Source organism: Hylobates moloch, unplaced genomic scaffold (assembly GCF_009828535.3).
Source record: "Hylobates moloch isolate HMO894 unplaced genomic scaffold, HMol_V3 SCAFFOLD_14, whole genome shotgun sequence".
Taxonomy (NCBI): Eukaryota; Metazoa; Chordata; class Mammalia; order Primates; family Hylobatidae; genus Hylobates; species Hylobates moloch.
Genome location: NW_026652289.1, coordinates 83756023 through 83768670, shown reverse-complemented (window position 1 = coordinate 83768670; position 12648 = coordinate 83756023). Strand labels below are relative to the sequence as shown.

General features: G+C 49.1%; 1 protein-coding gene across 1 annotated transcript in view; it reads right to left on the bottom strand.

Annotated features, from left to right (window-relative positions):
* Positions 1–12648, bottom strand: part of OTUD7A (OTU deubiquitinase 7A) — a 392070-nt gene that overhangs the window by 73148 nt on the left and 306274 nt on the right. Inside the window, exon 8 of the mRNA XM_032175334.2 lies at positions 11156–11374. Within this exon, the coding sequence (XP_032031225.1) occupies positions 11156–11374 (219 nt within the window). The remainder of the gene's footprint in view (positions 1–11155; positions 11375–12648) is intronic.

The window sequence follows — 12648 nt, the reverse complement described above, 5'->3', positions numbered from 1 at the left end:
AAAACATAGGCTAGTCCACATGATTCAGTGAACCAGCTGTAGACAAATCAGCTTAAACTAACTCTGTTTGCCCTAAAAAGAAGGCTAATGTGTAACAGTCAGTCACAAAAATGGTCAAAATGCTGCCTCCTTTAGGCTTTCTCAGCTGTGCTGGAACTGCCGCAAGGTGGGCTTCTCGCCACGCTTGGTCTGAAGTCTCCTCAGCTTGTGAACTGTTCTTCTGTATGTACCATATACTCCTAAACATTTGATAACTTCATTTGATTTTCTTCCTGACAGGACTTTGGGATCAGTCACTCTGTGTGAGGAGTGTTAAATGTAAAGCTGCCATGATTTGTGGGCCCCCTGGGCCACCCCCCCTTCACTCTGCCTCTGTCAGATGTTCCTGCGCGGTGCCCTCAGCAACGTGTCCCTCTAGAACTGTGTAACTTGGCTGCTGGCTTTCTACTTGGCCTCTCAAACAGCGTTCCTTTGGAGATTTTCTCTGGTATTGGTGATTTATTCTTTTAAGAAAATCCAATAAGTCATGCAATTCATATTTGGAATGGGTCACGCAGCAGAAAGTATCCTGAGGGAAAGAATGACAGTTCCCAAGACTCTGAGCTGAACTGAGGAGGTCTCGTGGCATGGGCAGGATGAGGACATTTCACAGCCAGGCAGCCATGGGCAAACCCTTCGGCTTTCCCAAGTCTCTTCTGCCTGTTCTGTAAAATGAAGAGCATCTTGGCAATTGCATGCAGCCGATGTGAGATCTGGACATAATTGAAATGGCGTATAATACACCTAGCACATAGGAGATCCCCAATATGTGAAGGCTGCTATTATCAAAAGCATAGTTGCCATAGTGCCCACCCCATCCTATCCCAGATGACCAGATCCATGGTTCTGACTGTCAAAAGAACCCAATCAAAGGGTATGATATCTTTGGAGGGCTCAGAGACAAGTTGTTTGAAATTTGAAGCCATCATGAGTAGAATTCTGGCTGGACGAAGTGGCTCACACCTATAATCCCAGCACTTTGGGAGGCCGAGGTGGGTGGATCACTTGAGGCCAGGGGTTCAAGACCAGACTGACCAACATGGCAAAACCCCATCTCTACCAAAAATATAAAAATTAGCCAGGCATGGTGGTGCATGCCTATAATTCCAGCTACTTGGGAGGCTAAGGCAGGAGAATCGCTTGAACCCAGGAGACAGAGGCTGGAGTGAGCTGACATCGTGCCACTGCACTCCAGCCTGGGAGACAGAGTGAGGCCCTGTCTCAAAAAAAAAAAAAAAAAAAAAAAGGTAGAATTCAGTCCAAATGTATGCTCGCCCCTAGGCACAGCGTGCTGTAACATACCAATCTAAGTGAAATGGTTAAAAGTGGCACATCAGGAAATCAAGAAAATTCCCCTGACCACAACACATTCAGTATGATTTAATGTCTCATTCTGGATCTTTTAGCATAGAAGAATTATCATACTGCAAGTAATGACACTGTATCTGTGGCAGGCAGAATTCTAAAGCAGTCCTCAGATTCCCACCTCCTGGGGTGGACTCCTGTGTCATCCCTTTCCCTTGGGTGTAGTTGGAACCTGTGACTCTGACGGGATATCATTCCTGTGTTTAGCTTATAATATGGGGTAAAGTGAGGGGATTTTGCAGATGTAATCACTTTACTATTCACTGACTCTGAGTTGATCAAAAGGGAGATTATCCTGGGTGGGCTTGACCTAATCTGAGGACCACAAGAGGGTTTAGTGGTCAGAGAAAAGGAAGGTCAGAGAGATTTACAGAGAAAGGGTAGATGGTAGAATGTAGAGGGAATAGGGAAGAGGGAAGAGGGAAAGGGGGAGAGAGGAGAGAGAGATTCTCTGGCTGGTCTTGAAGCAGTAAACAACTGCCATGCCAAACAGTAAACAACCCGAAGCAGTAAACAACTTCACTGCCATGCCATGCGAAGAGAGCTAGACGGCAAGGACCTGGTGTGGGGTCCTGGATGGCTTTGGACTGACCCCGTTCTTTCCCCTTTCCTGTAGTTCTCAAGCATTACTGTGGGCAACATGCTACTACTTACAAAACACTCTACTAAAAGACAAAAATTATCTGGGCGTGGTGGTGGGTGCCTGTAGTTCCGGCTACTCGGGAGGCTGAGGCAGGAGAATTGCTTGAACCCAGAAGGTGGAGGTTGCACTGAGCCGAGATTGCACCACTGCACTCCAGCCTGGGCAACCGAGGGAGATCCTGTCTCCAAGAAAAAAAAAAAAAAAAAAAAAAAAAAAGAATGTGCTGGGAATGCAGTATCCTGAGATCATGGGAAACTGGCTTTAACAGTCTGGACTCTGTTCTGGTCCCTCCGAGAACAGGATATATTTCAATGTTTTAGCGCAATAATGACTGCCTCCCCCAGGTATCAAAACCCACAGCAGGCTCCTTTCTGGGGTCCCTCGGCTGCAGCACAAGACAGCAAGCACCCTGGGCACTGTCCTAAATCTTGTGTAACTGTCTTGCCCTGAACCCTAGGCTGCTATTGTCCCTCACTGCCTGTCTGTAAGACATCTGTTTTGTGCAACCTGTATACATGCATGAGACTTGGCAAGGAACCAGCGCACAGTGAACCTGCATCACTCCTGAGTCTCTTGGGTACTCTCCAGGCGCCAACAATTAGCAAGAAAATGGGACCTCAGTCATTCAGCCGCAAGGAACTAAATTCTGCCAACCGCAGGGAACTTAGAAATGGATCCACCCCTAGATGAGCACACAGCCAGGGACACCTTAATTTCAGCCTTGAGAGACTATGAGCAGAGTCTCAGACCCAGCTAAAGCACAGCAGACGGCTGGCCCCCGGAAGCTGTGGGATGATACGCTTGTGCTGTTTTAAGCTGCCAAATGTGTGGTAATTTGTTAGGCAGCAATAGAAATGCATACAGCGTCCTTTAGCCCAAGGATATTTAAATAGGAATTCTGTCCATTCATTTCACATGTATCCTGGGAGGCGTATCCTGGGAGTGTTCAGCAGGTGTCTGGGAGGTTTACTCGTGTCCCTGAAGTGCATGCTGCTAAGGGAAGCTATGCACAGAGAAACACCTGAATGCTCAAGGGCAAGCAGACAGCTCCTGTAACCTGTGCAGATAACAGTGTGGCCCAGGCTGTTGAGATCGTGCACACCCGAGAGAGGGCAGGTAGGCAGGGTGCAGCCTGCCAGAGCAGCTGGGTGGATGGAGGGCAAGGCTTAGTGGTTTGATGTAAGCCGGCTTCCAGAAGTTAAGACTCTTACCCAGTTGAGAGCACTCCTAGGGCCGTACATCAGATGTGACCGCCCTGAAAAGATGGCCCAGCCATGGTAAATGCCAGCACTTTCCAGCCTCCGGAGACCCCATCATGGCCCAGTGCTATTCTAACATCCAGCAGAACCCAGAATGGGGTGCCTGAGATAAAGGTGTGCTCCATACAAGGAGTGCGATTGGGAACATGCAACGTTCATGGTTCCATGTTTCTATTCCTGGCTTTGACAGAGTGGTCATTCCCAACTCCCCATGACATAACCACAGAACAGGAACAAGACACGGGCACTGGCATTGTGAATAGCTTGAAAACTTGAGGTTCTGCAAATAAGAAAATCACAGGTGAACACCATCGAGGGAGGCAGGTGGTTTCACATGTGGGGAGCTATTAGTCACTTATTCTGACTTTTCTGAGCAATGGTCCTCTGATTCATCCGTGATAATGGGACCAATTAACTTCAGCTTTGGAGCAGATGGTTACCACACACTTTAAAATAAGATGTCTTTTTGCTCATCACCCCATGATATTTTGATGAAAGAAAACAAAACGTGACAATTCTCTATCAGAAAGACGAGGGGATTCTTGCCCTAAATGTGACACTGTGACTCCTTCTAATATCACTGGAGTGCACCCTCCCCACCTGGGCCCTCGGACGTCCCCTCTCTGGGCATCACTGTGCCTTGCACGTGCTTCTGTGAGAGCTCCTGCTATGGGACTGTGGTATTGCCTTTACGTCCTTTGCTCCTCTGGGGCAGGGGCCTTGTGTTCCTCATCTTGGTTGTCCCTGATAATACTGGTAGTTGATATAGTTTGAGATGTTTGTCCCCTCCAAATCTATGTTGAAATGTGATCCCCAATGTTGGAGGGGGGCCTGGTGGGAGGTGTTTGGGTCATGGGGGTGGATTTGTCATGAATGGCGGGGTGCCATCCTGGCAGTAATGAGTGAGTTCTTGTTCTACTGGTTCCCATGAGATGATTGTTAAAAAGAGTCTGGCACCTCCTCTCTTGCTCCCCTTCACATCATATGATACATCTGCTTCCCCTTCCCCTTCTGCCAGGACTGGACGCTTCCTGAAGCCTTCACCAGAAGCAGATGCTGGCCCCATGCTTCTTGTACAGCCTGCAGAACTGTGAGCCAAATAAACCTCTTTTGTTTATAAATTACCTGGTCTCAGGTATCCCTTTAAAGCAATGCAAATGACAACAGAGTTTGAGACACCATTAGGTGCTCAATGTTTACTAATGACTAATTGTAATGCTTGAGAAGATAAGTATTTGGTCATAATTTATATTCTTTATAGCAAAAAGTGTAAAGAAAGAAAAATAAGAAATACCACTCTATGAAAATAAAAAATTAGTAGAGGAGGCCATTTACTTGATGCCGAGTATGCATCCAGCCCTGTGCACATACGACCTCAGTTCATCTTCACAACAGCCCCACAAGGGGGGCTGCTTCATCACTACGTCACAGAGGAGCCTGATGCCCCCTCAGGGGGCTGCACAGGAACCATGCTGTGACCACTATGCTGCAGAGATGTGAACCCTGGCCTCTGTCCCTCCCACACTCTGGCCCAGGCCCTGTGCTCAGGGTTGCCCAATGCTGCACCCAGCCTACAAAGGAACGTGGTATTTCCAGGCTTGCCCACAGGGGTTTCAGAGCCACGACTCTGCCTGACTGATGGGTGGAGGAAGCTCCAAAGCACAGCAAGGATCGGAAGGCAAACTCGGCAACTGGCCATGGGAGGAGCTGCCTTTGGAAGCAAGGAATGGTCCCAGATAGCTAGGAGGCCAATGGAAGCCTCATGAGATGGAAGGCAAGGGAGTGTAAAAGTAGCTGGAGGAAAGAGATGACTCACAGCAGCCGATGGTGAGATCCATAAGGAGAAGGGGAACGGAAGCCACTTCCTGACCTTTCTCTGTATCAAGCACAGCACAGCATGGATTCCCTTAGAACCTTGCCCTCACAGTCAAACCCAGCAGTCAGTTTCTAGTGCACACTGACTTACTGGCATATTTGGCACCACTGATTGCTCCCTTCTTGAAACATCTTCCACCCTGGGCGTCAGGGTCACTATCTACCGCTGGTTCGCCCTGTTTCCCAGGCCTGCACATTCCCAGTCTCCTCTGCTGGCTCCTTCTTCTGTTCCGGAGCCCTCAATACTGTTGGGCCCCAGCCTGAGTCTTTGGACGGCTTCTGTTTTCTGTCCATGCTCCAGACAAGTGTGTCCAACTCATGCTCACCACTGCATGGAGCCAGGTTGGGGGCATGGTGGGAGGGTCCTACAAGAGAGCTCACTCCATCCCACGGGTTTCACTTTAGGGCACTAACTCCACATCCGCATCCCCAACGCAGGGCTCTCTGTGACTCCAGACCCTTGTGTTCATCTGGGCAGCAACTTTACAAGTCTCACTACAGTCTCCGGCTTTGCCTGCCAGTGCTGGCCTCTTCTTCCTGCCCTTCCTCCAGGGGTCTGCAGCTCCTCAGGCACCATTATCTACCCACGTGTTCAGGGTAACATTCTTAGGGCCATGCTGGACTCTTCCCTGCCTGCCAGAGCCCCAGCCCTCCATCGTCAAGGCCTGTAGGTCTGCCTTCAAAACGTACCCCATGGCCGTGTCTCTCTACTGCCCCTCACCTGCACTACCACCCCCAAGACCCTGCGAGCAGTCTCTCTCTGCTCTGGTCTGGAGCAGCCGCCTCTGCCTGCTCTTCCAGCTTCTTCTCTTACCACCCCATAGTCCATTCTCTAGCAGCCAGAATCTGTCAAGATGTGAATCAAGATGCGTCAGCCCCCGGCTCAAAACCCTCCAGGGGCTGCGTATCTACCTACAGTGAAGCCCAAAGGACATACGAGGCTCCCTAGGGCCCGGCTCCCATTCTCCTGCCCTCCTTTCCAAATCCTCTCGCCCTCGCTCCACCAGCTCAGTTGACACTGGCTTCCTTAAATATGCCAAGACTTTGACGCTAGACTCCCTCTGCCAGGAAAGCCAGGCCCGCAGGTGTCTGTTACTGCCTGTTACTGCCTCCCTCCCTGCCCTCCAGCGGCATCCCGGGATTCCCTCACCTTCCTTCCTAACCTCCCCAGAGCAGCTGCTGAGGCCCCACTTCATTTTCATGCTCCCCTTGTTCATTGGCTTTCTTCCACTGGAATTTCACCTCCCTGAGGGCAGGGGTTTCATCTGCCTGGAGTGTGGAGGTAGCCCCAGACCTGGATGGGGCATTTTGTGGGCATTCAACACAGGCTGACACTGGATCAATCTGTCTCCATTTGGCCGCTGTTACACATCTCTGACTTTCAGAGGGAAGAAAGTGAGGCTCAAGCCGACCAAGTGACGTGGCCAAGCTCCCCCTGCCAATCCGGGCCTCAAGCCAGGGTCGGGCTGACTTGGAAGCCTGCCAGCCTCCTCTGTAACTTACCATTCTCTGGCAGATTCCCCTCAATCCAATTATCCTCCCCTGCAGCACAACTCAAAGTTGTGCCTAGAGATTTTTCAACATGTGTTTCCATCTCCAATGTATGCAGTGACTCCTGCATTACACAAAAATGCCTCTGCCCTCTGCCCCCAGACACACTGAAGAACCACACCATCTCACCCACATGGTGGTTAGCTGCTGCCAGAGGCAGCAGATGATACTTCCCAACCCAGAGACCCCGGTCTCCAAGCCATCTCCTGTGTAAATGCAGCAGGACCAGCTGATGGCAAAAGGAGTGGTTTCTTGCCTTCTCAATGGCAGGCTAGTCATTAAAGAACGAAAGGTGTTTCCCTTCCACTCTCAGGAGGTCAGCTGGTTTTAGGCCCAGAAGATCCGGCCCTTCTGTTGCCCTGAGACTGTCATGAGGTGGGAGTGGGTTGTGCTCTCCAGGGTTTGAAGGCTTGGGGAAGACCAGTCTCCCAGATCTGTGGGTTTTATGGGAGTTCAGACTGGCACCCCACTTGACACGGAGGCCTCAGAAATAGACGGGGCTGCCTATGTGGCTCGGGAGGCCAGGCAGATACCACACAGGGCCCCAGGAGAGTGGAATCAGGCCCCAGGATGGACAGCTGGATGGTGGGCAATGTTAACTGAGTGAAGGCCACTGTTTGCCAGTTTTCAGAACCACCTGAGCCCTGGGTTCATGTTCTGTCCCAAGGGAAAAGGAAGTCCTCCACCCAAAGTCTTATGACAGAGATAATGTTTCCTGCCAAGCACAGCTAGAACTGTCCCTTAAACAAGTGGATTTTTTTTTTTTACTAAATAATTTTTTGACATCTATATCTCAATGTCTCATGTATTCGGTAAAATAATATTGCATATAAATAGTTTATTCATAAAGATTCTAAGCACTAAGCTATTAGAAAGAGACATTTACCCTTTGTACCCAGCAATACTGAGCAGCTTTCTTGGATGGCCATTTCATGATGGAAACGTGGACCGTGACAGTGGGGGCCATGGGAGCAGAGCCTGGCTGTGGGGTGGAAGGTACAGGAGCTGCCAGTGCTTTCCAGTGACCAAACTCCTCACCCAGACGGGCTGTGGGAGACCCTTTAGCGCCGGCTGGCTGAGGGTCTTCACGTGAGTCTGAGCATAGCAGGGCACTGAGAAATGACCTAGTCTAAGACCTCGCTTGAGGGCAGAGGAAAGGAGTTCGGAGGAGTCAGAGGGATGGTGGGCAGGGGTCAGGTTCATGCTATCACCCAGCCCAGAGACTGCTTCGCTCCACTGAGGCAGCACACACACAGTTGTCTGTGTACCTCTGTTATTTTTATTTTTTTCTATTTTATTTTTTTTTTTTTTGAGACAGAGTCTTGCTTTGTTAACTAGGCTGGAGTGCAGTGGTGTGATCATGGCTCACTGCAGCCCTGACTGCCCGGACTCAAGCAATTCTCCCACCTCAGCCTCCTGAGTAGCTGGGACCACAGGCGTGCACCACCATGCTTGGCTAATTGTTTATTATTTGTAGACATGGGGTCTTACTATGTTGCTCAAGCTGGTCTGGGACTTCTGAGCTCAACTGATTCTCCTGCCTTGGCCTCCCAAAGTGCTAGGATTATAGGCGTGAGCCATCACACCTGGCCACTTTCATTATTTTTCAGTGTGAGGGATGAGGAAGGCATGTTGGCTACTAGGACTCCTGTCCCAGGCAGATCCCTGATCTTCAGGTGCTAATTGCACCACAAGCACCTTTGACCACTCCCTAAAGAGTGAGACCCACTTCCTCAAGGCCTCCTGCGAGTGTAGACCAGATGGCTTCTCCACCGCTGGGTGGGAGCCTGAGCCTCCTGCCTTCACTGATCTCTGCTTCCAGTTGGTTCTCTTCGTGGTGCCCAACATAAACAATGAGCTGTTCATAATTTAACATCTTAACTCACTAAGTTTGGGTTTTTAAAAGGTATTTTTCAAGACTGGATGAAGTCAGAGTCCCATCTTAAAATGCTAGTCTGAAAGGTAAAATATAAGTGACAAAAATTAATACGCAAAATATGGAAAAAAATAACAGAAAAGACATTCAAAAGAAGTGAAGGCTTTTGCTAAGCATGGTAGGGCTCAAGGAGAAGGTAACATGGTGGGCTGTACCTATGACCTTGCACGAGACTGTGCTTCACATGAAACACAGCACTCAGGCAGCTGCTACAATCACCCGAGCTATTAGCAATCGTCAGTGCTGAGCTGTGTAAAGGTCTACGCCGCCGTAGCATTCAACAGAGAATAACCCATGAAACTTGTTTCTTTCTTAACAAATACTAATTTCCGCCTCTCTGTGAATAGTGAGCTTTTTCTATCGAAAATATCTTATCTGAATTAGTCATATAGAAGCGTCTTTAAAATAGCCAGCCCCCACAATGAGTGGTTTAGGTTATTGCTGATCTAGCTGAATTGTTTTATGTTTGTTGAGTCTTGCTGAGGTAAGACAGAGTAAGGCTGTGGGTGCCAGTCATTGGGTTGCTTTTGATGGCTGTGAAGCAGCTGAGATAAGAATTTCTCCACAGTCACAACATGAGATCCAGCTACTGGGAATGCAGAGCCTGTTCTAATGTCAAGCATGCCATTGGTGAGGCTTCTATGAGTCCTGTGGCTATGACCTGACCGCAAGCCTGCCCAACACAAATAAGCCCCACTAAGCACATCTCATCCTTTGTCTAAACGCATCTTGTGCCTTTCCTCTTGAAAGTGGTGGATGACGACAGTCCTGGGCAAACAATGACAAGCAATGGCACGAAAGCAGGTGTACACGTGTACACAGAAGCCAGGTCTGGTAAAACTTCCCGGCACATTGACTTTCTGGATGTCTCTCATCGGCCCCACAGATCTACTGTCTATCCTTCTCCATGCTGCTCTGTATGCAGAGGGTGACCCGCGTGGACCACATCAGTGAGCTCCCTGCAATCTGCCCTTCTGCCATTAAGAGGCACTGGTCAGAACCTGGATGGTGGAGGAAGAGTGTGGTCAGAGTATTTATTTCCCCAGCATCTTCTCTCTCCCGGATGCCACACCTCCTGCCCATGGCTATCTCCATCAGCCACTCTCATCCCTTGTCTTTTTGCCAGGCCTGAGGGTAGTCCCAGGAATGGTAGTATCCTTCACTAGTGTCCTTAAATCCTGCCCACTCCTTGGAAAGCAGTCCCTTTATGGAGTGCTTTATCTCACAGTTTTGTGCTGCCTTTTCTTTCCTACCAGGGTCCTGATTGGTCCATCCACCAATACCAGAATCATACCAACCTACAGGTACTTCTCTTCTGTCTTCTTCTGGAACTCTAGAAAGTGCTTGGTAATTTTATTGGGTCTTGGCCGAGGGCCAAGAGAAGCTCTATTCCCTAACAGTGCATTGCTGGCTGCAGCCCTAAAACTCCTGGGATGACACATCTGGGGACGTCTCCATGGACTAAGCCTCGGAAGTGGAGGCTCCACTCTACAGTGGACGTGAAGAGCTGGCTGAAGGCTGGGTCAGCACTGGAAGGTGATGCTTCCCCACCCCAGCGGGAGCAGGGCTTCCCACTGGCTGAGGGCATGCTCCATGTGCACTGTCAGCCCGTGCAGGCAGGCGGGGCTCCCACTGGGAGGGGCGTGGTGGGCCTGAGGAGACAGCCATAACACCTTCCACATGCATGCCTGAGAAACCCCCAGATACGTGATTTTGCAGTGTTTATAATGTGAATGATTATGAGTGAAACTGGCATTGCTTTGTCTCAGGAAGAACCTAAATCTGTTTTAGACATTTGTTTTGGACTCATTATTTTCTCCTTAAACATTCCAAAGAAGAGAGTTTGTCTTGCTTCTTGAATGCTTTCTTCATTGGGATGTTAGGGTGGTGAGGAAACACTAAGGAGAAGGAAGGAGACTGAGGTCAGGTTTTGTGCTTCCTTAACCTGGAAGCTGGAAGAGGCTGTGCAGGCAGGGAACCGACAGCTATGGAAGGCACACATCACTTAGTACCCCAAAGCGTTGCCGGGTCAGCAGTCTCCTCATCTTTGCAGATGGGGAAACTGAGGCTCAGAGAGATCACCTGACTTGCCCAAGTCCACAGGAAGTGGCGGGTCTCCCGTTTTCTCTAAAGCCCATGGTCTTTCCTATCTTTCGTTCAACACCCATGGAGGAGTTGTCTGGGGAAAGAGAGAAGCAAGGCAAAGAAGCAGAGAGTTCTCCTTAGAGGAGGACCGGGATTTCGGAGCAAGGGGAAAAACTCGAGAGATTTCAGCACCACCTAGTTATTGGCCCCTCCATCCAGCCCATGCTGGCTACAACACTGTCGGCCCGTAGAGCAGGAGGTGTGGTGCAGCATCTAGAATCCTAATTGAAAACTGCCCAGGGTCTGAGAACATGTGCCCTTCTCTTGCTCATAGAGTAGGTTAGGCCAGCTCACCATTCACCAAGCCTAAAGGGCGTGGGCCTGCCGGCAGGGGCAACTCACCTGCCTGCTCCAAAGCCACCATTGTTGCCTGCTCGATCAAGTCCCGCTCGATGAAGCTCCTGAAATCCTCACTGTACACGCTCAGGTCTGGCAACTGGAATGTGTAGATTGGCATCTCCAGGGGGAACTGCTCGTTGTTGCATTCACTCGCCACGTGGGACCGGGCCAGGGAGACGATGGCTGAGCTGGCGTGGGAAATCCCCCGGGAAAGTCGCTTTTCTGCAGGGGGAGAAGGAAAGATAGCCACAAGGGCTGAGTGGGTGTAGGTGTGGCTCTATGTACATAAACACACATACTATGCACACACAATACACACACACAGGTACACATTCATGGACACAGACCACACACATGCACATACCACACAACACACAAAAATACGTATGTGCACACATGAACACACCATACATGTTCACACATATATACTACATGGCACACGCACACATACATATACATGTGCACACACACTTATAAGCAGATATACATGTGCATACACATACTGCACACATACACATACACACATGCACACAAATGCACACACATGAATACAAAAGTATACACAGGATCATATGCATGCACACACTAGACACATATACACTGCACATCCACTTGCATACATACATGTACACATACTACATAGCATACACATACATGCATGCAGACACACACATAAACAGTCTGCACATATACTACACACATACACACATGCCCATGTACATACACTATAGACTATACACATACTATATACATGTACACATATAGATGTATTTGCACATACTACACACAGCACACACAAATACACGGGACACACAGTGCACATATATGTACACACATGCACAGACTATATGCATACACACATGTACACATACATGTGTGCACACACATACACATGCACACACACATTCTCTCTGCATCAGCCTTTGTATCCTACAAGCCTTTTCTATCCTGCAGGCCTTCCTGCTGCTGGATTAATCACCACCACCTGGTATGTGGCACTTATTTACAAGAGTCATGAAACCACTTAGTAAGTGGGGAGCTGCAAGCCCATAGTACAACTGCACATTAGCACTGTCAAAGAGCACCAGGCTTGCTCTTGGGTCTGAAGTGATATCTCCCTCGATTCCACTGAGTTGTCCTCTCCCAGGACTCAATGGTACAAGGGAGACCGCTCTTTGTCTCGATGCATTTATGCACTTAATGCAAAGAAACAATCATTCAGGCATCCACAGTAGCTCAGGTTTTAAGACAGGTTGTTTTACTAAAGTTACGCTGATAAACCCTCCTACGTGGCCCTCCCAGGACACACAATATTAAGTCAGTCCATGTGTTTCTCTTCTGTCTGGATATTCTTTTGCCACAGCACTCTCAAAAATAATGCTCTCCTCTGGCTTTATTCTTCTTGGGCTTTTCAGCCAGGGAATGAGAAATGCAGTGTAGGATTTCTCTAAGGTACAATATGTTACCATGTTGGGAAGTCGATTACCTAGAAAGTA